Source organism: Panicum virgatum, chromosome 1K (genome assembly GCF_016808335.1).
Source record: "Panicum virgatum strain AP13 chromosome 1K, P.virgatum_v5, whole genome shotgun sequence".
Lineage (NCBI taxonomy): Eukaryota > Viridiplantae > Streptophyta > Magnoliopsida > Poales > Poaceae > Panicum > Panicum virgatum.
In genome coordinates, this window is record NC_053136.1 from 5408027 (window position 1) to 5434283 (window position 26257).

The 26257-nt window shown below is 47.7% G+C and overlaps 1 protein-coding gene across 2 annotated transcripts; it reads left to right on the plus strand.

The window, feature by feature from the left end:
• Positions 1-20006: 20006 nt before the first annotated feature.
• Positions 20007-24212, plus strand: LOC120666112 (protein RGF1 INDUCIBLE TRANSCRIPTION FACTOR 1-like). 2 transcript variants are annotated; one of them, XM_039945986.1, is made up of 5 exons: positions 20934-21851; positions 22201-22205; positions 22889-22963; positions 23122-23262; positions 23398-24212. In XM_039945986.1, the coding sequence occupies exons 1-5, from the start codon at positions 21842-21844 to the stop codon at positions 23770-23772; spliced, it is 606 nt and encodes a 201-aa protein (XP_039801920.1). In that variant the 5' UTR covers positions 20934-21841; the 3' UTR covers positions 23773-24212. The 2 variants fall into 2 exon arrangements, with proteins under 2 accessions (XP_039801865.1, XP_039801920.1); XM_039945931.1 differs by lacking the exons at positions 20934-21851; positions 22201-22205 and adding an exon at positions 20007-20521.
• The last annotated feature ends 2045 nt before the right edge of the window (positions 24213-26257 follow it).

The following is a 26257-nucleotide window of genomic DNA, read 5'->3' on the forward strand; positions in this document are numbered from 1 at the left end:
TTCTTGATTCACGTACTTTCCTTGACCCTTGATGGTTCACAAGGAGAGTGTCCCAAGCATCTTTGGCGGTTGGTGCATCCTCTATCTTGTCAAACTCTTCGGGACACACAGATGTGTGTAGGATGTTCAACGCTTGGAAATTCCTTTGTAGCACATATGCTTGAACCGGGGTTAGAGTTTCATCTTCATCCGGAATTTCACACCCAACTTCCACAACTTTCCAAAGATCCTTGTGAATTGCATTCATGTAACCGAACATCTTAGTCTTCCATTGATTATATCTGGTACCATCAAAAAAAGATGGCTTGCCCATATGAATTGATGCATTGTGCTCACTAGGTAGAGAAAAAGTGTAATCATGAGCAACTCTTCGATAATCACATTTGCCTTTGACTTTGATGAGCTGCCCTTGTTTGAAGAGCGTGAGGCTCTTCTCTTGGAATCGGTGTCGGAGTCATCATTAGAGTCAATGATAACTCGGGAGCTAGTCTTTTTCTTCCTTTGCTCCTTTTTCTTTTTCCTCCATGCCTTCCACTCCTCATAAGACATCTCATCATCGGATGTTTCTTCTTCACTTCCTACTCCACCATTCTTATTCTTTCCCTTCTTGTTGTTGGATGGCTCTACATTCTTGTCTTTGTCTCTTTTATCACTAGGATCACCTTTTTCACCTTCATTAACTGGAATTTCTTGATTCTTTTCATCATCCGACATATTGACCTCTCCGGACGGTTAAGCCCTTTGAATGGAGAGCCAAGCTCTAATACCAATTGAAAGGATTTTAAGATGCCTAGAGGGAGGGTGAATAGGCAATCTGCAATTTAAAACACTTAACAAATATGTCAGACACAGACTAGCCCGGATACTCCGGGTATATGCCCGGATACTCCGGGTTTGGCGGTCCGGAGTATCCGGAGCTATATCCGGAGTCTCCGGGTTTGAACGACCTGAAATGAAACTGCAAGAAGCTCTGATAGAAAAGTAGATCGAGCTAGAGAATGAGTACCAGGGGTTCCTTAAGGTTGATATCCAACAAACAAAGTTCACTAGAAACTCGTGAGTGAGTAGATCGAGCTCAAACACTAGAAATGAAGTCTCACAAGCAAAGGGCAATGAAATCAAGTAAACTAACACGAAGGAGACAAGGATTTGTTTCCCGAAGTTCACACCCGAAGGTGTTACGTCTCCGTTGAGGAAGGATTCGAGAGACGGTGCTCAAGAACCCCTATGCTCCTCTTCCATGGGCGAGATCACCTCTCAAGCCCAAGGTCACTTACTATGGATTCCTCGGCGAGAAATGGAGATTACAAACTTCTTGTGCAGCTCACAATCTTGGTTGAGTAATCACAAGCACGCCTAGCCGTCTAGGAGCACAAGGCTCCAAGAGTAACAAACTTGAATCCGCGGGCTTGACCAAAACCAAGTGCTCAAGAGATGGAAATGAGGCTCACTAGCACTAATCCTTGCTCTTGCTTGCTTCTCACTCAAATCCCTCAAGGGAATCACTCAAGAATGGAGAAGGGAGAGTGAGAGAGCTCTTTTTGGCTTAGGTTTGAGTTCAGCTCGTCAAAGTGGCAAGAGAGGAGGCTGAAAGGGTATGGAGGGGGTATATATACTTTTCAGCCTCAAAAGAGCCGTTGGGCGAAGGGATACCCGGAGACTCCGGGTATATGCCCGGAGACTCCGGACAACCCTAGGTTTTCAGACTTTGAACAGAGCCCGGACACTCCGGGCAACAAGGTCCGGAGTATCCGGCCCTATACACGGAGTATCCGGGTATAGCAGGGGAAAAACTCTGGTTTTTGCTCTTTGAGTTGTTTTGTGGCTCACAAGTGTTTGTCTAGGTTCTCTTGAGCACTAGTTTCAAATCAAAGCCCTTGAATCAAGTCCCTCTTGATAGTCCGGCGTTCCTATACTCAAAAAATCAAATATAAAATCTAATTCCATGAGTATCCTTTGAACTCTGCTTTTTCATTTCCTTTTTGAGGGGTCGTACATCCTCACTTGATTCACCTATACAAACTCATCACCTGCACACATGCTCAATTACACGATTAAATGCACATGTGTTTTGTCATTAACCACCAAAACCCACTTAGGGGCCTAGATCACTTTCAGCATTTTATTGCCAACTGCCCATATGCCAAGAACAAGCCTGCTACATCAGCCTTCTCCAACACGGTGAATGGGCCAAGACCAGTTCTGTCAGGTGCCAACTGAGTGCCCATCCGCAACAACAACAACAACACCAACAACAACAGTTAGCAGATGAGGCAGCCCCAGCAGTCATTTGGACGAGCACGCGTCAACCACATCAACGCGCAGGAGGCTCAAGGAGCTCAGGGCTTAGTGCTCAGTGAGTACCTAGTCAGCTCAGCTCTTGCATCGGTATTATTTGATTCTGGAGCATCACACTCGTTCATATCCTCAAGTTTTGTGGAAAAGCACAATATACCTACAGTACTACTAAAAACACCCCTATTAACCCGGACGCCTGGAGGTGACATCAAGTGTCAACTAGATTGTCTACGGGCAAGGATCAATTTAAGTGGGGTAGAATTTCTAGAAGACCTAGTAGTACTTAAGTCTAAGGGAATAGATGTGATCCTTGGAATGGACTGGTTAAGCCGACATAATGGTCTCATAGGTTGTACTGACAAAGTGGTACACCTAATGAACCCAGAAGGAGTACGAGTGACTTGCCATACCCGGGGAAGTGGATCAGACCCGTTGGTGTTTAGCATGGAAGCCAAGTCCTTGGAAGAAGTCCCGGTAGTAAACGAATACCCAGATGTTTTCCCTGGAGAACTTCCTGGAATGCCACCAGATAGAGATATAGAGTTTGTCATCGATCTTACCCCTAGAACCTCTCCTATAGCCAAGAGACCCTATAGGATGGCAGCCACTGAATTGGTAGAACTAAAGAAGCAACTGGAAGAACTACAACGAATTGGCTTCATCAGACCAAGTTTGTCGCCTTGGGGAGCCCTAGTCCTATTTGTCAAGAAAAAGGATGGGAGCATTAGGTTGTGTGTAGATTACCGGGCACTGAACGAGGTTACCATCAAGAATAAGTACCCCCTCCCCAGGATTGATGACCTTTTCGATCAACTAAAAGGGGCCGAATACTTCTCCAAGATTGATCTGAGGTCAGGATATTTTCAGCTCAAGATTAGAGAAAGCGACATCCCAAAGATAGCTTTTGTCACCCGTTACGGGCAGTTTGAGTTCACCGTGATGTCTTTTGGACTAACTAATGCACTTGCTTATTTCATGAACCTCATGAACAAGGTGTTTATGGATGAGTTAGATAAGTGTGTCGTAGTCTTTATCGACGACATACTTATTTACTCCAAGAGTGTCCAGGAACACGAGCAACATCTTAGGGTAGTTTTGGAAAAGTTGAGAGCAAACAAACTCTATGCAAAATTCAGTAAGTGTGAATTTTGGCTAGAGAAAGTGGCTTTTCTTGGACATATTCTGACCGTAGAAGGAGTAGCAGTCGACCCTGAGAAAGTCGAAGCGGTCTCCAACTGGCAGCAACCGACCAATGTTAGTGAAATCTGAAGCTTTCTTGGATTAGCTGGGTATTATCGGAGGTTCATCGAGGGATTCTCCAAGATAGCCCGGCCCATGACGGAACTACTTAAGAAGGAAAAGAAGTTTGCCTGGACAAAATCCTGCGAAAGGAGTTTTCAGGAATTGAAGTGAAGGTTGACAACCGCCCCAGTACTGACCCTACCGGACATTCATCAGGATTTTGTCATTTATTGTGATGCATCCCGACAAGGATTAGGATGCGTCCTCATGCAAGACGGGAAAGTAGTAACGTATGCTTCTGTAAGGATCGATGGACCAAGAGGGCGGGTGAATTGGGCCTTTTTCAAATTTCTAAAACAAATTAAAGCAACCTTAACCTATGCAATACTAGTAAGGCTCAATTCACCGACCGGCTAACTAACCAAACTACACAAGCTATCAAAGAAACAACAAGATATGGAACTAAGCAAGGTAGAGCTAAGTTATGATCTCTAAGGTCAAGCACATGAATAATTGCATGAAAGTAAGTGCTTGAAAGTAAAGAGAGGACAAGAGACAACCGGATTTTTTCCCGTGGTGTCGATGTGTTGGCACACTCCCCTAATCCACGTTGTGACACTCACTAAGAGTCTTGTCACCTCCCATATCACCGAGACGTGGGCGCTCACTAAGAGTCTCCCTTTACCATCCCGACGTGGTGGAGCTAAAACCACGTACAAACTTCTTCGGGCTCCCACAATCATTGGCAAGCTCCGGAAGAAACACCTTCAATCACCAAGATCGACTAGGTGCTGCCAATCACCAAGAGTAACAAGCTAGGGCCTTCACTTGAGCAAGAACCGATCACCAAGAACGGATGCACACAAGCTTCTCTCTACTCAAGTCCTTAGTCTTGCTTCTTGAATGATTGAATGAACAAATGTGTGGAAGATGAAGCTCAAGGTGGCTCTCAACAATAGTATGAGTGTATGAATGTTGCCTGGTGTCTAGAGAGAGCAAAATGACCCATTGGAGGGGTATATACAGCCAGCTCACACGAATAGAGCCGTTGGAGAAAAGCTGCCATAAAAGTACTTAACGCCGGTTAATCCGACGGTCCTCCAATTGTCATCGTCGATTTAACCGAAGAATGTAAACTGCCCATTTGGAAAACTAGCCGTTACAACTTGGGCAGATTAACCGACGTATCATCGGTTTAACCGGTGAGTGTAGTTGTCCACTGATCAACTGAAAAACCAACTCTCTGGACAACTGCACCGACGTTAACTCAAATCCATCGTCGGTTTAACCGGTGAGTATAACTTCTGAAATCCCTGGGAAAACCAACTCACTGGACAATTGCACCGACGTTAATTTCAAACATCGTCGGTTTAACCGGTGTATATAACCTTAAAACACCCTGGAAAACCAACCTTCCAGACAACTGCACCGATGTTAATTTTCATATCGTCGGTTTAACCGGTGTAAGTACTTATCCAGACTCTGCTAACTGCATTTAACCGATGTATAGAAAAATGGAGTCGTCGGTTAAACCGGTGTATAGACTTTTTCTGATTTTGCCTTTTCTGATTTGAGTTTTGAATGAAATCCAAATATTCTTGAGATATAAGTTGAAAACCACTTATTTGAACTTCTTTAGAACCTGAGTGACCATAGTGTGCATCCATTTTTGATTGACCATGTCCATGCTCAAGTTACTCAGCCTTAACCCCTCTTAATAGTGCGACCTCTACAAAACTATAAAACCTATACTAACCTAAGTGTCCTTCTCAACCTAACGACACTTAGGACTAGAAAGATCCTTAGTCTTGATATATGATTGAGTTGAAATACCGAGATCGACTTTTTGAATAATGAAATTGAGGGGCCTCTTTAACATATGACCAAATGAGCAATAATGTTTCATTAAGCTGCACAAACTCATTAGTCACAATAATGGTTGTCATTAATCACCGAAACATACCTAGAGGGCCTAGATGCTTACAGCTTCCCGACAGCTCAGGCCTCATGAGCAGAACTACCCAACACATGATCTAGAGTTTGCAGCTGTAGTGCATGCCTTCACGATTTGGAGGCATTATCTAATTGGAAATAAGTGCGAAATCTATACCGACCATAAGAGTTTAAAGTATATTTTTACCCAGCCAGATTTGAATTTAAGGCAAAAGAGATGGTTAGAACTGGTTAAAGATTATAATGTGGAAATCCATTACCACTCTGGTAAAGCTAATGTGGTAACTGATGCCTTAAGGTGGAAATCTTATGGACCCAAGGATGCCCATTTGCAGGAAGAGATGGCACGATTGAATGTGCACATTGTCCCTCGAGGTTCCATTCGCAAGATGAGCATTCGACCTACTCTGAAGGATAAAATCAGGAAGGCACAAAGTTCAGACAAAGACTTGAGGGAATTCCGAACGCAGACTGGAGAAAATAAGGCACCGGATTTTAGAGTGGATAATGAGGGAACGTTATGGTATGAAAATAGGATTTGTGTGCCCCAGGAAGGAGACTTCCGGCAGATAATTATGGATAAAGCCCATAACTCGGCCTACTCCATCCACCCAGGATCCACCAAGATGTATATGGATTTAAAACAAAAATATTGGTGGAAAGGAATGAAGGCGGATATTGCACGATTTGTCGCCCATTGTGATACGTGCCAAAGGATCAAGGCTGAACATCAAAAGCCAGCAGGATTGTTGCAACCCCTATCCATCCCGGTTTGGAAATGGGATGAGATAAGAATAGACTTTTTAGTGGGTTTGCCCAGAACACAGAAAGGACATGACTCCATATGGGTAATAGTGGATCGACTCACTAAAGCGGCTCATTTCATACCCGTGCGGACCAATTAGGTGGGGAAAAGCTAGCCAAGCTTTATGTGGAAAACATAGTAAAGTTGCATGGTGTGCCTAGCAGAATCTTTTCAGATAGATGGATCCAATTCACCTCTAGGTTTTGGAAACGTTTACATAAAGCCATGGGCACCAAATTAGACTTCAGCTCCGCCTACCACCCACAAACGGATGGTCAAACAGAAAGGGTAAATCAGATCATGGAGGATATGTTGAGAGCATGTGTCCTTACCTATGGTAAGGATTGGGAGCAGAGTTTGCCCTATGCAGAATTTTCATACAACAACGGTTACCAAGCAAGCTTGGGCATGTTACCATTCGAGGCTCTTTACGGAATAAAATGCTGAACTCCCCTAATGTGGTCAGAAGTTGGAGAACGTGCCCTAGTCGGACCCGCACTCATAAAGGAAGCAGAAAAAAGAGTAGTCGAGATTAGAGAAATGCTGAAGGCCGCCCAGTCTCGACAAAAGAGCTACGCAGACAAGAAGAGACGAGAAATAAACTTCAACCCGGGAGAGTTCGTCTACCTTAAACTTTCACCTATTCGGGGAACTCGAAGATTTTAGGTACAAGGAAAGTTGGCCCCTCGGTACATTGGACTGTACCAAGTTCTGAAGAAAGTCGGAGCCATAGCATACCGACTGGAGCCGTAGCATACCGACTGGAGCTACCAGAAGGAATGTCGGATATACACCCGGTGTTCCATGTGTCATAGCTAAGGAGATGTTTGAGAGTACCAGAGAAAGAGCATGTGCCAGAAGAAGAGATAGATCTACAGACAGATCTTCGGTACCAGGAAGTACCTGTCAAGATTTTGGACACTGTCAATAGGAGGACAAGAAAACTCCGAAGTACGGATTTGCAGAGTTCAGTGGAGTAGACATGGAGTAGAAGAAGCTACATGGGAGCGTGAAGATGCTCTGAAGAAAGAATTTCCCCATCTATTTAGGAGCCAGCCGAATCTCGAGGGCGAGATTCATTTTAAGTGGGGTAGGTTTGTAACATCCCAAAAATTCACCAAATTAAATCACGCACTAATTTTTTTTCAAAAGTTTTTCATCGTTGGGCTCAACTCATTTTTCCCGCCCGATCTCCCGATCTTCCGAAAAACCCGATCCCGACATCCGAATCCATCGCCGTCCCGTCTCCCTGTTCGCCCTTGTCCTGCGCGTCACGCCTGACCTTTTTCCTTTTCTCTTTTCTTTTTCCTCCCCCCTCTCTCTCTCCTTCCTCCCTCTCGTCTGTCGCGCGCCCCCGAGCGCCGCTCAGCTCGCCGCCGCCCTTGCCCCACGCGATGCTGCGCGCACCCCCACTCCCGTCCACGCGCGCGTGTGCGCGCCCCTGCACGCCGAGCCCCTCGCCGCCTCGACGCGCGCCCTACCCACGCGTGCGCACGCGCACCGCGTGGCCGCGCCGCTCGCCGCGCCGCCCGCCGCTCACGGCCCGCCTCGCCACGCCTACAAATAGGCCCTGGCGCCGCCCACGGCCACCACAACCACCTCTGCCACCTCCAGCCCCCCCCCCCCCTTCCTAGCTCTGTAGCCCCCGAGGCCCAGGCCACCGGCGAGGGCCACCGCCGGCGACCCCGCGCCGCTCCTCTATTTTCCAGCGAGGGGAAGGGGAGGAAGAAAGGCAATTTTGCCTTTAGACCCCTGCCTTTCCTTTTAATTCTTAAGAACCCTCCCACCTCTCAAGTGCTTTTACAAAAGAGACCTTCCTATTTTTCCTATTCACAAATAAACCCTTCCACCATATAAACTTAATACTAAATAAGCCCCTACACCTTTTAGTATGCCCCAAATATTTCTAGAAATTACAACTAAGTCCTTTTCTATTCCAAAACTATTTACAAATGAGCCCCTGGATCCTTATTTAACCCTAAACCCCTCTTCGGCCTATCATTTCATGCGCCAAACAATCTCCGATCGATCTGAAACTTTACCACGCCAATCCTAACATAGTTTTGGCCATGTCGTTAGGAAACCGCCCAAAAATATTACTCCTATCTCCATATCTTAATTGTTTTTATTTCGAGCTCAACGATAAAACTTTTATTTCTTTTTCTTGATTGTGTGCTTGTTTGTATGCGTCGTAGATCACGGCGTGAACGAGGCAGAACCCGTCAATGAGTAGTACTACAAGCAAGTGAATGAGGACTAGTTCCGTGACCCCGAACCCGAAGGACAGTACCTCGATCAGGACTTCCCGGAAGGCTTTGAGAACGGCAAGTTCAATCCCGCCCTTTGATGCATATTTTGTCCTAGTTTTTATAAACACAACCTATTGGCCTGTTCTACAAAACTGCATATGTTTTGCCTGCTAAAAACATGGTTGGATAGCCACCCCTTGATTTGTTATAACCATTCCTTGACTACCTAGATTAATGTCTGAATGTGATGTGTTTGGACGTTAATCGCTACTAGAATACTTAGGACCTTAAACACGATACGACTTGTTTTATAAAAAGAAAATGTGTGAGTGTGTGTGGGAAGGGAAAATGTGAAATTTTCGAAGGATGAGTTTAGGCAGGATGGATGGCATTTCTGTGTGATTTGCCGAATGGTGTGCTCTAACCTGTGTGGTTAAGCAAGGAAGGGAGATATCCATCTTGTCACAATTAAGGACCGAGTTGGTGTGTCGTCTCACCTAACTCCACTATCGTGCAAACCACTCGACCGTTGAATGGGCAATGACTTAGCATAAACCCCACTAGTTAGTCTGATAGCCATCAGGAGAGCTGAGAGCAACGGGTGATCAAGGAGAAGGGAATAGCTCTGTGTGACTTATGCCCCGGTTAAAACCTCTGTGATTGGTCAATAACCCCTTGGTGGATCCCGTGATGGCTAGTCAGGTCTAGCTAAGGTGGGTAATGGCTTTGTTGGGATCTGCACCGACACTACGGTGATCGAGCTGTGGTACCCCGCTTGTGGGTAAAGTTGCACACCTTTGCAGAGTTAAGAATCTATTCGAATAGCCATGCCCACGGTGCTGGGCGAGTTATGGTGTGGTCACATAACTAGTGTTTCTTCTGGGATTGGATGGGTTGGCGTGAGTGGTTTTGGAAAAGTGTCTGGCAACACTACGTCTTACCCGGTACAAGTAAAATTTGCTTTGAAAATCCTTTCTTCCAAATGAACCCCTACATAAAAATTTGCGTTCCGCAAATTAAACCTAGCCTTATCCTTGAATTACCCTGTGCATTATATTCTGTTTATACCCCTCTGTGGGGGTGGTTGGACTTGCTGAGTACGTTTGTACTCACCCCATTCTTAATTTTTACAGAGGAAGATCCAGACTTCATTCCCGAAGACGTTGAGTAATGGTTCCGTCCTGCACCCAACCTTGCCTGTGGATAGGGTCACCCGCAGGAACATCCGTATGGCGCAAGACTTTAATGACCCCCTCTTTCTGGTTAATATCGTTGTGTGGGTGTTAGTTGTTATCCTCACGATAGTGGCGCTTCACTGCCCACTTCCGCATAGAGTTGTACGGTGATGTACCATCTGATGTAATAAAAGTATTATCAGCCTCCTGGGACTGATATTGTATCACTTTTAAGTCTTCTCTTATGAGGGGACGCTTCACCACCCTCTGTCGACGGCCGGATCCGCGGCGGGAGGCGGCGGATCTGGTGGCAGCACGTCCGGATCCGGCCGGGACGGGCTGCTTCGGGCGGGGGGATGGCGGCTCCGATGGCGCAACGGAGGCGAGACGGGCATGCCGGGGCGCGGAGCTGTGCGGCGGCCCCGGTGCGACGGAGCAGCGCGGCAGCCCCGGCCGCGGCGGCCGCGGGCTACTCCGGCAGCCCAGATGGGCTCGACGGGCCGGCCTTTTCTTTTTTTTCTCCATTAACAGAGGCTGGCGGCTGACCGCCTCGAAAAATCAGGATTTTCCGTGATGGAACCTCCGTGGCGGTTGCCTGTGCCCACCTCGGAAAATTGTTTTCAACCGTCTCGGAAAATCTTTTTTGTAGTAGTGCTCCACCCAATCCTAATCTTCTGCAAGCTGCACTGCTGAGAGCTAGCCCTACCTCTGCGTGAAGGACAGTACTAGTACTTCTGTTCAAGACCAGCGCCGGGGTGGTGCGTGAGACCGAGACAGAGACCGAGGAAGATGTTAGACGCTGAAATGCGCCGTCACATGCGCACGTCACGTGGACCTCGCAGAGGGCTCCTTACAGCACCTCCGCAAGATCCGATCAGGCCGGTTTGGTGGCCGGTTAGACCGGTTTCGCCGGGGATCCCGACGAAGATCCAACGAACGCTCGCTCAGGAGGGACCCCGTCAGGGCAAGCGCACCTTAGGTTGCCCTAGGCTCGGTAGGCCGCTAGGGCGCCCCCTCACGTCATGGAGACGAGAGACGAACAGCACATAGGGTTGGAAGAAAAAAGTAAAAAAGATAAAATGTGTTTGATAGATGCAATTGGATACCCTCAATCGGCCGTAACCCTTTATATTTATAGGGAGGGGTGGTCTTACCTCATTAGGAGTCGAAACCCTATTTAATTTCGTATCAAAATACAACTCCTAACTCGGATTGGATAGTCCGGACCGGTCTGACCGGTCCGGGTCTGGGTCAATTCTTCCCGGAGTCATAACTCTCTCATCCGAAGTCCAAATCGGACATTCCATATATGCATTTTTATCGTCTCGACGAGAGCTACGCAATGGTGAAGTCAAATCTGTATTTTGACAAAATCACCTTTACCGATCTTACACACAGTCTTGCCAATTCTGATGGTCAACACAAGACGACGACCGGACCCCATGTCATGTGCGAGAAACCATCACATCGTGACCCCACCCCAACTGGAACCGATTCAGGCGTAGCTTTTGCGAGCAAATCATGCGCCCACGCTTTAATCTGCAGCTTTAAGCTCGTGGTTTATTGGTGCGCTCTGAAAGTCTGAACACCGGCGACGATGATCTGATCGTGATCGTCGACATCCATGCGTCGTGCGTGCCGCTCTGGTTCAGTTGGGCATGTACGTTGATGCCTGCCCGTGGGCCCCACTGCCACCTCGTCACATCGGCACGGTGCTTTGCTGGGCAGCTGATCGGGGCCGAGAGCCCTCCCGCTGATCACGAGCTTTGGTTTCTACAGGCACGATGCACGCTTGCCGCGCGTCGTCCGTAGCAGGCTGGGCCCACTGGCCAGAGGGCCATGTGAGCGCTGGGGCGCTAGGCGGAGCCCACGAGCGAGCGTGCACGTACACGTGGAGCGCATGGCGGCATCAAGACGCATGCAGCGGATCGACGGTCCGGATCCACCGCGCGGTACAGATGGGGAATTTTCGTTTTTTTTTATTTCAACTTGAAGAAAAACACGATTTTTATTCGCCGATTATTCTTGGGGACTCTTAGTCTTAGATTTTTTTAAATTTTTAAATTATTTTTTTCCGATTTATCAAAAATATATGCCGATTTTTTTTTTCAAAAATGTCATCCTGCCGCCAGTTTATCAAGCGGAAGGTAGGTACCGCCGGTGGTATGATACTGTAGCGACTTACCGCCAAATCAACCATCGGTACTGTAGCAAATTACTGTAGCACACTTTCAAAAAAATATAACAAATTCATATGGATTCGGATGGAGATAAAATTTATACGAAAATTATAGACCTCGACGAGATCTACAGCTTTGTAATTCAAACTTTTTTTCATTTAGAATCATTGTGGTGTTTAAATAATCGACACAACATTTAGATTTTAAAAAACAAATCTAAACAAGTCGTGCTGCTCATCGGGAGTGCACCGGAAATCACCGATCTAAACAACTTTGTAATTACAACAAGTCTAGCATTGTTTAGATGAAAAATTCCCGGTGCACTCTCGATGAGCAACACGACTTGTTTAGATATGATTTTTTAGATTTAAATGTTGTGTCGATTATTTAAACACCAGAATGATTCTAAATGAAAAAAGTTTGAATTACAAAGCTGTAGATCTCGTCGAGATCTATAATTTTCGTATAAATTTTATCTTCATCCGAATCCATATGAATTTGTTATATTTTTTTGAAAGTGTGCTACAGTACCGCCGGTTGATTTGGCGATGGGCCGCTACAGTATCGGTGAAAGTCGCTACAGTACCCATACCGCCAGTTCATCCGGCGGTACCTACCTTCCGCCGGATGAACTGGCGGCAGGATGACATTTTTGAAAAAAAAAATTCATCATATATTTTTGATAAATTGGAAAAAAATAATATAAAAATTCAAAAAACTCCTTAGTCTTAGCTCACCGAATCGGGGCAGATTGTTTCGTAGCCCGCGGCCCATTCATAGCGTAGTGGGCCTTGATGGGCTCCCGTTCCTGTCAACTAATTTTTTAGTTTCAACTTTACCACAATCCTCCTCTCTCTCTCTAAAAAAATTATTTTACGAGTCCGTTAGTAATATAGTTCAACTTTTTATTATCGTACTAACAACTAAATTACTTTTGCAACAGATTATCAACCTGCTTAGTAAAATAGTCCAACTTTTTATTATCCTAACAACTAAATTATTTTTGCAACAGATTAGCAACTTGCAAAATAAAAATTAGCAAGCAGAAATTTATTTTACAGACCATATATCACTTACTGCAAGTGGTTGCACCAATAAATAATCCCGATCTACCCGTGCACCTAGCCACGCAAATTTAGCAGCATGAGCTTCGAGAATGTCTTTGCATAGGGTAGTACGAGAAAGGCACCATGCACGTTCTTCCTCCCTCTTTGCGCGCACATTTCCTTTGTCAGCATCAAGTGTGCTACTGGAGATAGGTGCAGCCCCAGCCAGCTCCATGCATCTACCTGCCGGAGCACGACCATCCCTGTCCCTACTATTTACTATTTATTATGTTCTGATTTCACGAGGATGTGCATGCATCCTCAACCTATCTTGTGAGGTTTATCCATCTTTAGAAAGATATATACATATAAATAAGTGGGTGTATGTTTTTTTAATCCTGAGTAACCAAGCAACTCGGCAGGTTGCCATTTTGCAGAATTGCAGTGCTGCCGCCTGCCTCGTCGTCGTGCTACTGCTGCACCGGGCAGGAACACAGATACTGTATACTCTTTCTCCATCTCAAATTGTTAGTTGTTTCGACTTTTTCTAGATACTTCGATTTTGTTAAGCACTTAGATATGATATATATAGATACACTGCAAAAATTATGTATATAAAAAAGTCAAAACGACTAATAGTTTAGGACGGATAAAATATATACCACCATACAGAGGCTTGTTTATCGCCTCTTATCTAAAAATATATATTTAATTAAATTCTGCTACCACTACCTGATCATGCCATGCCCTTCTCATGGGGATGGAATATCTATCGCAACAAACACGGGTAATTCCCGAGCTCTGGTGTGTTCGCGTACGAGCGGGCGGGCCTCCCCCGCGTGAAATTTCTCGAGACGCACGCGGATAAAAATCCAGCAGAGCCATCATACCCTGCAGGAAACAAAAATCTCTGCATGTACCTGCACCCCCTTTCGACAAAACTAAAATTTCACGGCAGGGGCAAAAGGCACCAGCTCGCCGGAGGTTCCAATTTTAACGGCGGGTAGCTAGGTAACTTCTGTAAAAAAAAACAGAGAGAAGAAAAATCCACGAAAAATCTGAACCGCGTGAGATGGCAGTGTTGTGTTGCCCATCACCCTACAGCCAGCCACGCGGTGAAGTGTAGCTAGGCAAATTCCAAAGACAAGCAGAGGGACATGGCCAACTCTGCCCCGCGCAACGGCGGGGCCGTGTCCTCGAGGGATGGCGAGGTCCTCCGTGCCGGCCGATCCCGGGGCACGAGCGCTGCGAAACCGTTTGGCTCATCCACCTTGCGGGTGCGGCCACGGCGATCGCCGCCGAGCGAGCCTGCCTGCGCCGCCTGCTCCATGCGCGCTACGCTTTCTAGCCTTTTTGTTTCCTTTTTTCCTTTTCCCCCTTCATGTATCTCTCTGCTCGCCCAACAACCCAGCCGGGCGAGATCCATCTCTGAGTTCAGAAATTTGCGAGGGAATGGGAGGCAGGCAGGGCCAAGGCCGAGAGCGCGTACTGCGCGCGCGGCGCTAGAGTCCAGGAGGGCAGACGGGCCGTGCAAGACGAGCAGTCGGAATCAATGGGGCCCCTTTTGGACTGTGAATCCAAACCGCAGGTTCATTAGACGCCAAACAACTTTGAACTTGAAAAGGTTCTTTTTGAGGGGGAAAAACTTGAAACTGCACCTCAAACGACGTGCAATTGTGTCGGAAATGGGTTGAGAGAATTTGAAATCTGATGGTTGTGACACAACCGCTAGGTTAAATGGCTAAATTAAGCGTAATGGTCATCATTTGAATGCATCAGGCGCATTAACTTAATTAAGTGTAACCTGATAGCATGTTTCCAACCCACAGGCCGATCGAAACACACCAGAAGTCTCGCGCGACGGCGAGCACAGACGGTACCAGCATAATATAATTTCACAAAACTAGATAATAACATAAATATTTACAAAACAGCTTTAAATTTAGAATTTACATAAAATAAATGACAGCAGCGGAACAGAATATGACATGGGAGAAAGAAATTTGATTGAGAACCAATTGTAACACCCCGGAGTTAGTTTTGACGTTAATATCGTGCTTAATCGCAAATCAGGGTTAATCACGGTCATTAGCGTTAATCGAGTTTGCGCGGTAAACATCGGTTTAGCCGAGTTCGAGCGCGTTTTTCTCCATGATCCGAGCTTCGAATCAACTTGCGCTCAAAACAAAAGTTGTAGACCTTCTATTCCTCTACAACTTCTATTTTGGCCAAATTTCATGTTCCCATATGAAATTTGGAGTTTTGGGCGGTCAAACTTTGGACAAAATCAATTCAAACAAGGTCAACCGCGGCTACTGTGCTCCTCTATTTTCCCTGTGCGTGCCCATGCCGCGACCGGCGACGGGCCGGCGACTACACGCGTCGACCGTCGCGGCGATCCTCGCCCTCCGTGCGCGTGGCTTATCCATTCGTATGCCCTGGAGTCTTCTCGTCCCGTCCCCTTCTTCCTCGAGCGAGCAGAGCACCCGCGCAAGGCCAAGCCGAGCCGCCGTCGAGCTCTGCACCGACCACCCTCACCACCCCGCCTCGATTCGCCGCGCCCAGAGCCGCACGACCTCGCCCCGAAGCTCCTCCGTGCCTCCACGAGCTCGGTCGAGCCCCACCCCCGACCGAATCAGGCGTCTCCGCCGCGGCCACCATTGACAACCACGCCGAGCTCCACCCCTCTCCGTCGATTCCACTCCTCCGGCCACTCTCCGACCAAATCGAACCCGCGGTGAGCTCGGATGCGACCCCCTCTTCCTTCCCAACCCTATCCCCGCCCGAATCCAGCATCGCCGGCGTTGTACCACCGCCGCGGGGCTGCCCTGTGCAAGCCCGCGGGCAACTGCCGCGCGCCTTGAGGTCGCCTAGCCTCCCTCGCCGTCGCGCCGCCCCATCCCGCGGTCGTCCTGCTCCACCGCCGCCGAAACGGCCCGGCCGCCGCCGCCGCCGTGAGCTGCCGCCGCCACGCCAACGCCGCCGCCTGGCTCCGCCCTGGGCGGCCCCCACGCGCACCCCTGCGCGGCTGCGGGTGCGCTGGCCCCTGCGCGTTGGCCCGCCTGCGCTACCCCGCCGGCCGGCCGGCCCATGGCCGCCGCGCTCACGCAGGCGCGTCGCCGTGCGCGGCCGGGGCATAGCAGGGGATCCCCCCTTTCTTTCCTCTCTGTGCCACCACCAAGTGGGTCCCGCGGGTCAGTGTGAGAGGGGGAATTAAAGGTAGTTTTGGTGTTTCTCTATTGTGTATTTCGGCTGTTATTTCATAAATGCATAATAAATCACAGGAAAATCCTAAAAATGCAAACCAAATTTTGTTAGGTTTCTAAAATTGAGATCTTCAGAAGTAAAATACTTGTGCAGGTGAAATGTCACTTTTCCCCTGCTAAATTTAGGGTTTGCGTTAAATCTAGATTATTTGGTATCCGTTGTTCTGTTTGTCTAAAAATCCTGAAAATTTGTGGTAACCTACTCATTGCATGTGTAATCCACTGTAAAAATTTCATGTGCTAGTGTTGTTCACTTTTGTGCAAATTTGTTTATGTTTAGTTTACCTTGCTAGAGTTAATAAACGTTTTCGGTCATCAATAAATGTTGGAGAATTTATGTGGCATGCTTTATCCAAATCATGTTTTCTGATAAATTCTTGTTGCTAGATCATATCTGCAAGTCAAGTTCTTGTTTTTAATTTGTTCCTAGTTAGGCTCTTTTCTTTTATAATTGTTGTATTTAATTCTTTCATGCATGCATGTGTTTTTGCAACAAAACAAGCCCCTAGATAATTTGATCCATGTTGTTCTAGGGTTGTGTTTAATCCTTCGAAGCGAGTTTAGTAACTTTTGCTTGATAGGAAACACTTCAGGCTAAAAGGAATTAGAAACCAAAACCCCATCTCAGCACTACACCATTCCTTTGGACCATAGTTTTGAGAGTGTTGTTTATCGGTTTTGTCTATAATTCTAGTTGCGGTTACTGCATTGCATTGTATCTTTTCTTGAGTCTCATGCATGGCATATTTTATTCGTATAGACGCTGAAACCGAAGTCGCCTACGAGCTAATTGCCGAGCCGGTCCAGGAGCCTTCCGCAGGAGAACCGCAACCAGGAGAAGTCGTTGATCAAGCTCCCGAAGAGGCCACTAACCCCGCTGACTTGCAAGGCAAGCCCCGGAGCATATCCCTTATTTTAATTACTCCATGTTATATTTAAAGTATTGTGCATTTACGTTCAAGGAATTGATTGGAACCATAGATGCATAATCTTGACTACCCTGTGTCTTACTAGTGCAGTTATCGCTAGCACCGCTATGCTTAAGTAAATGCGGTAGAAGACGGGTGATTTCCTGTCACCTGCGAGATATAGGTTTGTTATTTCAGGCAGTGTTATGAGAAATAATGCAATGAGAAGGAAATTGGAGACCGGGCGGAGGGAAAGTTGGACATGATTGTTGAGTAAAGAAAGTTGAGTCTCCGCCTGTGTCGATTGAGGACCGTTCCGTTGTTGGCCCTTTGACTGAGGATTGAACAGTATTAACCACATGCCGGAAGTAGGAGGTAGTCGAAACCGGTAAGCTAATTACCTTAATTGCGTCGGAATCTGAGTCTCGACCTGCGGTGCTGGGTAGGGTTGACGGATGGTGAAGTGGCCCACGGGTTCACCGGGTGTTCGCACGTGCGGGGCTCATCATCCGGGTGTTTGCGGGCTTGATTCAGACTTCGGAGTAATTATGGGAACAGTTGACGTGTGTGGCCCGACGGGGTTTTCACGTGTCGTGTGAGTTAGGTCCACCTTACCAGGTTAAATCGGATCGATTCGCCGTGACTCGCGGATATAAGAGCCTTGGTCAATGCGTCGCATCGTAGTAAGGATTGAAAGGACAGAAAGAGAAAAGATGGATTTATGTTGATGCTCTTGAAAAGATAATATGATTAAACATGTATGCTCTAGAGAACTAGGCAAACCTAGTTTCTAGCTATCAACACAATTGGAGCTAAAATATTGAAAGTAAGGATCCAGTATTAGTAGCTTTTCAGCAAAATAACTCCAGAGCCAAAGAGCTGTGCATGTCTAGATAATGGGCTAAGTATACCCATAGACGGGTAAGCCTTTTTTTAGAATATCTTTTCAGTAAAATTATTGTTAGATAAGTTTTGAACAAACTTTTAAGCATAACTTATCCTTATAATTTTTTTAGAATAACTTTTTTATGATAATCTTTCATCGCAAGTTCATATGAGACTAGTGCCAACAAAATTCACAGGTAAAATTATAATGAAAACTTCTCCGTATAATCTTTCTAACCTAACTCTTATAAATAACTTATACAAGTAATTTATGTCATAAATCTTTCTAGAATTTTTTTTCAAACACATGAATTTATTAGCCATCTAGCTAATGATTGTAGCTACCCACATGTTAAATAAGAAGATCCGGGCAAATGAAAGGAAAGAAAAAGAAATAAAAGAAAATATTTCGTGTACTAATTATTTACCCACGCTAATAATTGTAGCTACCACGTGTTGAGAAGTAAAAATAAAATAGAAAATGAAGGGAAAGAAAAGGGAAATTAACCTTAACTCCTTAAGTACGTGGAAGGGAGTCATTGGCCCTGTTTGGATACTCTAACTCAGTTAGAGGTTAGAGTTAGTTTTTAGTTCATGACTAATTCTAGACTAACTCTAACCAAGGAGGTATTTGGATGCAAGAGTTAGATGGACAACAAATACACTTTTCCAATTATTTAGCTCTTTTAAAGCCTTTTTTCAGTCGGATCTGGTGTGGCTAGCTCGTGTGTGACCTTCTCCCGCTCACGGGTTGCCCTCCTTCCATGCGTGGCGGCAGGGGTGCTTGCCCACCTCCGCGCGGCCGGGGTCGCCGTCCTCCCAGGCCTCACCGACGCGGAGCTCGCCCGCGCCGAGGCCGAGTTCGGGTTCGAGTTCCCGCCCGACCTCCCAGCCGTCCTCGCCCTCGGCGTGACTCCGCGCCGCGTTCGACCTCCCCGCGGCCGAGTTCGGCCTCCGCGCCGCGTTTGACCTCCTCGCCGCCGCGGTGTCGCTACAGACCGCGCGGGGCGCGTTGTGGCCGCGGGGTTGGGGGTGGCGGCCTGCCTACCCGGACCGCGCCCTGCGGCTCGCGTGCTCCGCCATCCGGTGCGCGCCGCTGGCATCGCCGCTCTCCGCCGGCGCGAGCATGGCGTCGTGCACGCGCCGGAGACTCGCCGTCCAGGCCCCGCACTAGATTGAGTTCTGGAGTGACGCCGCCTCCGACCGTCGCCGCCGCGACTCCTCATCCTCGGAAGCCTCCACCGCCTCGTCATCCTCCTCGTCCTGGACGAGATGGTCGAGGTCACCGCCTCCGGCCTCTGCGACGGCGAGGAGGCCCCCGCGCCGGACACCTAGGTCGTCCTCCACATGCTGGTCTTCTGAGCCGCAGAGGGCGCGAGGGTGGCGACGAGGGGGTGGGCGTGCGGAGGGGCTGCGAGGTGATGGCCGCAACCTCGCCGTGCTGGTGGAGACCTCCGGCGGCGGCGGCTCTGGCGGGCCTGCGTCGTGCCAGAGCGCGGGTGACGGCGATGGGAGGGGGTGGTGTCGGGAAGTTTGCAGATGGGGGAGTCTGCAGCAGAAGGATCCGAGGAGGGGGGAGAAAGAGGGGGAAAAGTGGGACCCACTCTAATTTAACCCAAATAAGCACCCCTTGGAGGGGATAGTTTTTTGAGGTGGGTTAGATGCATCTAATCCAATTTAACCCATCCTGTTTGGATACTTTTGGGTTAGATGATCCCAATTTAACTCAATCTAACTCTAATCCATGGATAAAAAAGGGATATTACGATGGACCTTGCGGTGCGTGTCAGGCATATCGTGCGCCAGCAGTTGCTCCGGCGAGCGATCGCTGTATTGGATTTGCGCCGAACGGTCCCTAACCGGATGATCACCCATTCATCTAACCCAATTCTCTCCCCCTTCCTTCTCGCTCTAGCCCTCTCCCTCCTCACCCCCTCCCCTCTCTCTAGCTCTCTCCGCTATAAATAGTCTCCCAATGGACGGAGCGAGTCGTTGCCCCCTGCCACCCCTAGCCCGGCGAGCATTCCCCTCTCTCTCTCTCTCTCTCTCTCTCTCTCCCCCTCCGTTTTCTCTCTCTACACACAGCTACAAGACAAGACACACGTACTAGTGTACTACTACCACGTACCACTACCACGGTACCACCACGCCTCGGCTCGGCTCCCTGCACTCGCACACCACCACCACCGCTACTTGAACAAACCAGCGCGAGGGGGCGGGCGGAATTGCCAGGCCTGGCGATCGTACTACCGGAGTACCGGACCGGGACGAGGAGAGGGGCTCCGGTTCCTTCCCGGAGAAGGAGCTCGAGGGAGACGGAGATCCAGCGGCGGCGGCGGGTAGAAGGGGATGAGGCCCGGGTGGGTTGCCGGCCTGGTGGCGGAGAGCTTCTTCGTGGCGTGCCCCGCGCACGAGAACCACAAGAAGAACGAGCGCAACATCTTCTGCCTCGCCTGCTGCGCCAGCATCTGCCCCCACTGCGCCGCCGCGCACCGCCACCACCCGCTCCTCCAGGTCCGCTCCCTCTCCCTCTCCCTCTCCCTCTCCTCCCCCAACCCCCCGATTCCTCTGCATGGCGGTAGATGCGCGGGCGGGCGATTCCGGAGCATCTGCTGCCGCGGAGGAGGCGCATGATCATCCGATGATCCGTCCCCGCTAATCCGTCTCCTCGATTCCTACTAGCGTACTAGCAATTGCTCGCTGCTGGGCTGCTTGGATCGACACCACGGGGGGCGCGCAGGAAGCGGCGGCAGCTTTTGGAGCCCTCGGTTCCTGCGCACGGGACGAAATCTCATATAAAACAAACCAATTGATTGATCTCATAAAATTTTAAATTATCCATCCGTCCTCGCCTCACGGCGTAGCAGCAGAAGCGAAGCAGAAGCGGAAGCAGCCTAGCGTAGGTGCTACAGGAGGAGAGGGGGATGGTGCATCTCGATTCTCGCCTCGCCTTTTTTTTGTCCCGTGCTGTCTCTTCACGGGGGCGCGCCGCCGTGCTCTTCTGCTCACTCCTCCTCCCTTTAGATTTGGCCCCCGTTTAGCCTAAATTCCCTTCGGGTTCCATTCTGATCTGATTTGATGCGTGCTCTCGTCGAATCAACCGCACGCGCTTCCTTCCCTCTTCTGGGATTAGAGGAGGGTCCCCGTACTTTGCTCGGGTCCCCGCGCTTTGTCGCGTTGCGAGGTTTTGGGTCATGCTCATGCATGCCTTGGATTAGAGGAGGACGAGGATGGTTGTTGTTGGGCCATGTCGCCGTCGCCTAATTCGAGCAAGCAGAACAACAATTCCGTGCTTTGGAGTAGTGCCTAGTTCTACCGATTTGTTGATGATGGAAAAGTGATGGAATTACTCGGGGGGTAAACCCGTAAATGTGCCGGTTGCTTCGGTAAGTTCGGTGAATGGATGGTAGAAATCCTCCTGCATGCTAGTAGTACCTGGTTCTTATTTTTATTTCCTCCCCTTTTTACGGGCTTTGATTTGAGTTTTTGTGTTGATTGCAACCGGGATTTGTGGGGAAATTTGCTGAGAGGTAAATGGAATTTGACTGTGGGGGGAGTGGGTGGTGCGTGGAAATTCTCTTGCATGCAAGTCATTTCGTCATGTTCTTCCTCTTTCGCTTCAATTTGCTTGTCCTCTTGCTGCCACTTTCTTCTTTCTCGCAACTAATCCGGTCAGGACTTGTTGGTGGTGCGAGTGACTCTGCTGTGAGTGCGGAGGGGCAAAAGCTGCGGAGTTTTACTGCCCCCGCTTTTGCTTGGCCTTTCACTGGAAATAGCCACGGTCCTGCACGGTGAAAAATTCCGCAGCGGCATTCGTGGTTCAACCTTCCACAAATGCTATGGATATGCTTCCTTCCATGCCTGCTTGATCTTATCCACCTCTTGCCTGCGAAGTTACTGCCGAAGTGCCGAGTCAATTGTGTGAGCTGACAGTAAATTGAATTTTTTTTCTGCCCTTTGCATGATGACCTCATTTCATTTCCTAGGATGCTAAGAAGAAAAATTCTGCATAAACCATGCGCTGTTTGTGCGAACTTCCATTAATAGGCCTGTTTATCAAAACTGTTTTGCCATGTATAGCAACATTTCCTGCTCGTCCTCCCTCCCTGTGCAGCGCCGGCGGTAAAAACGCTGAAGCCTATAAGGCTGTGTTTATTAGATCCGTAAAATGGTGGTAAAAAAGGTTACATCGGACACGGTAGCACACTGTAGCACTTTTCGTTTGTTTGTGATAATTGTTGTCATATTATGATCTAACTAGGCTTAAAAAATTCGTCTCGTCGTGTACATCAAAACTATGCAATTAATTTTTTTATTTACTTACATTTAATGCTTCATACATGAGGCAAAAGATTTGATATGATAGTTTTATAATGAAGTTTGGAGAAAGAAATTTTGGAACCAAATTGTTACCGCCGGGCACCCATATTTTTACCCAATCGTGAGCGTGGTAATTGGGCTTCTTGTCGTTTTTACCAAACAGAGGCCTCGGTACTGTTCCTCCCGGGGGGCTCGCCTTAGCACTGTTCACTCACGGCCCCAGTGAATTGCTACTGACCAAAACCTTCCTCCTCTCTCCTCGGCTAGTTTTACCGTTTCGCCCCCGGTTCTGGCTTGGATTTTGTGGTAGAGGACGAGCTCCTAAGAGGGCAGTTTCGTCACTGCACGTGGTTTGGGATCTCCCATGATAAGATCACGACTGAAGTGGTCCTACTGCCCGGCCGGTCAAAGCATGGGCCACATTGTTACCCAATCGAGTTGTACTGCTGTTGTACTACGGGAGTTATCTTAAAAGCACAGAATTATTGCCTGCATAAACATGGTTAGCACGAATCTTGAGGCACTGATCTCATCTTTTTACTTTTTTTTGGGTGAAATTAGGTGCGACGCTACGTGTACCATGACGTCGTCCGCCTTGGCGACCTGGAGAAACTCATTGACTGCTCCTATGTTCAGGTGATTCCTTGCAAATTACAGTTAGCCACATTCCTTAAACTTGAAGGGTTCCTTTAGTTCACCTCTGAACAGATTAGCAATGCATCATCGTCTGATAATGCATGAAAAATTTGAAGTGATTAGCTGATGGCATGTTAATTCCCTCCCTGATTGTGCAGTCCTACACGATCAACAGTGCCAAGGTCATCTTCCTGAAGCCGAGGCCTCAGTCCAGGCCCTTCAAGGGCTCCGGCAACGTCTGCCTGACATGCGACAGGATCCTCCAAGAACCCTTCCATTTCTGCTCCCTCTCTTGTAAGGTCAGTGAAACAATTAAAGCAACCAAAGGACTTGTCACAACTGTTGCATCATCACCCATAATGCACCAATTCAGTGGCCGTGATATGTTGAATTCCGTCATGACAATTGCATGGCAACATATGGTTTGTATGCAGGTGGATCATGTCACAATGCAGGGAGGGGATCTCTTCAACACCCTGCAGTACTACGGCGGGGTCGGCGGCGGCGGCGCCACAGACCCAGATCACCTTGCCTTCCCGCAGTTTGAAAACCTCCGCGTCGACGGATCGGACCTCGACGACGACACTGATGGCGGGCAGATCACCCCGAACTCGACCCTTGAGGACCCGACGCAGCACTACGGCAATGGTGGCGGGGCATCGAGCGACAACGGTGACACTAGGGCTGTTGTCGTTGCCCGTCGCGGCGAGGCGGGGAAGAGGAAGAAAGGGGGAGGGTTCTTCCCCCAGATCGTGCTGTCACTTGGCAACAGGAGGAAGGGTGCCCCCCACAGGTCCCCTCTGGCCTAAGCACTTTGTCGATTTGCCCTGGAGTTCGTTATCACTGGCTATAGCTAGTAGTAGTTGCAGTTATGGTGGTGGTAGTTATTAGTAGCGTGTTGTAATAGTCCTATGATTAGCTTTGTAGAGAGAGATCGATGAGAGAGCTGGTTGGTCGGTCGGTTGGTTGCTTTGGGAGGGTCCTGGCTTTGTGATCCACCTAGCTAGCTTTGCTAGGGCCATGGCCATCTCAAGGCTGTTCTGTTGATGAGACTTGAGAGAGGGTAGCAAAAAGCAGTTCCCCTGTTACAGGCCTAGGTAGGCACTGGTAAGTGGGGCCCACGTCTGCAGGCCGGGCCCACACAGAGGTGGCTACCAATTTTGTATTTGATGTAACAAGGGTTACTTGCATACACTTCCACAGCTATATATGAATGTTCCCCGGACTATGTTATTAACAATGTACATTATATCGTGTGCAATGGTGCTTTGTGTTCATGAGATCGAGTAATTGATTTCCCATGTGCCTGTTTGGTGTTTAGCTGATGTGGGTCAGTGGGGAGCTCCCATACATTGTTTGTTACATGTAGCTGCGAACTATGTGTGTGTGTGTGTGTGTGTGTGTGTCCCTGTCTTTGGTTTGACCTGACCGGCATGTGATGCACGCGCCCAGCACCGGTCCAAAGTCTTCAATCGTGTCGCTGTGACCTGGTTGTTTGATGCAGTTGTGATTCACTTTGCCATGGACCACTGTCTGTGTCCCCCAGTCTAGTGAGAAAGATGGGTGGCCGATGCCATGCGATGGACGACGGTAGTCCCGCATCACCTGGAAGCCTGTCATCTCGTTGAGCAGGCAGGCCAGCTTTGCCAAACCCTTTCACCTCACTTTAACTAACAGTACGAATCAGGAGAAAGTGTGGGCACATGCTAGCTGCTAGCTGCTAGGCCTTGTAAGGTTTCATGCCTCAGCGATCATAGAATAGAACTTGCAATTCTAAGCACTCAAACAGTGATCATAGAACTTGTAATTCTACGCACTCAAACAATGATCATCGAACTTGTAATTCCAAGAACAGTGGAAGCTAAAGTCAGCAGACAAGGAAGCAGAAATTGTTTATGTTCTTGACAGGACGGCTCAGCAATCTCGAAAGCCAGAATCTAATTATAGAATTGTATGTACCGCGGCCAGCCGGCCATTGGGCGCCTTCTTCAGGGACAACATCTTTGTGCGTGACTTGTGACTTTTTGAGTGACCAACAGTAGTGGTCTCGGAACCAGGGAATTGTTGGTTCTGTCGATCGGCTTATCATGGCCACGAAACACTCCACCATACAGTATACTAGTATTTATTTTTCTCTTTATTTATTAGTATATCCTGGTGCCGGTAGTTATCCGGAATGAAGCGACTGGAACATTGATTCTAAATCTAAGTAGTTTTAGCTATCTGTTTGCACAGATCTGCGATGAAAGGTATGTTTGTTTTTTTAATCGTCGATTGCAGCTTCCAACTTAGAGCATCTCCAGCAGTTTGGCAAATCGAGTTGTCATCTTTGATTTTTGGTAAAAACGTTAAAAATACTCCTCCAAACAGTTTGGCAAAAGACTTGGTAATTTTTGGCAACTTAGGAAAAACCAGCCTCCAATGCGTAAATATACGCGCGCAGCGCGCGGTTGGCATCGTGGTTTCTAGTCAGGTGGGAGGGTGAAAAAAGAAATAAATAACAGAGAAGAGTTCCTGATTTAAGTTTTCAAGAGGTGGAAGGGCATAAATATAATTTTGTTTCTCTCTCAGGGTTTCTGATGTAAGTTAGATCTGGATTTGGCAAGTGAATTATGTCAAACTGTTGGAGATAACCTCTTTTTTACTTGGCATATCTTTTTAGAAGTTGGCAAAACACAAGATATGCCAAGTAAAATATGGCAAACTCTTGGAGATGCTCTTATGTTGTAATAGCCTCTAAGATGAAACAATTTTAGATTGTACCCCGTTCTAAATTATAAGTTATATAGGTTTTTTCTAAATATATAATAAAAATTATAAAAACATAGAAAAGCTAAAATGATCAATAGTTTCGAACCAAGTAAGTAACAATATCCACAGTCTAGCTGGTGTTACAGTCTAACCATCTCCTTTCCCTTAGCTTGCATATTGTTGAAAACTACAAGCTGCAATCCAAGCTAGAACAACATATGTAAATGCACCTTCCTTTTTCATTGTCATTGCTACTACGTCCTCCTCTTATCTTTGACTAATATTACGTATAGAATTACATTTTTGGCGTAGTAAAAATATTGATCGACTGTGCTCGAATTGAGGTAGGATGATGACTAGATAAATCCCTTGCTTTTCTGAGAACAAATGAAGGCCTTCTTTAGTTCCCTTCAAAATTCCAAAACTTTACAAGATTTTTCATTACATCGAATCTTTTAACGCATGCATGATGTATTAAATGTAGCTAAGTGGGAACATATCAGGTGCAAACCAACCTCTCCGTGCAAATTATGGAAACTTCAA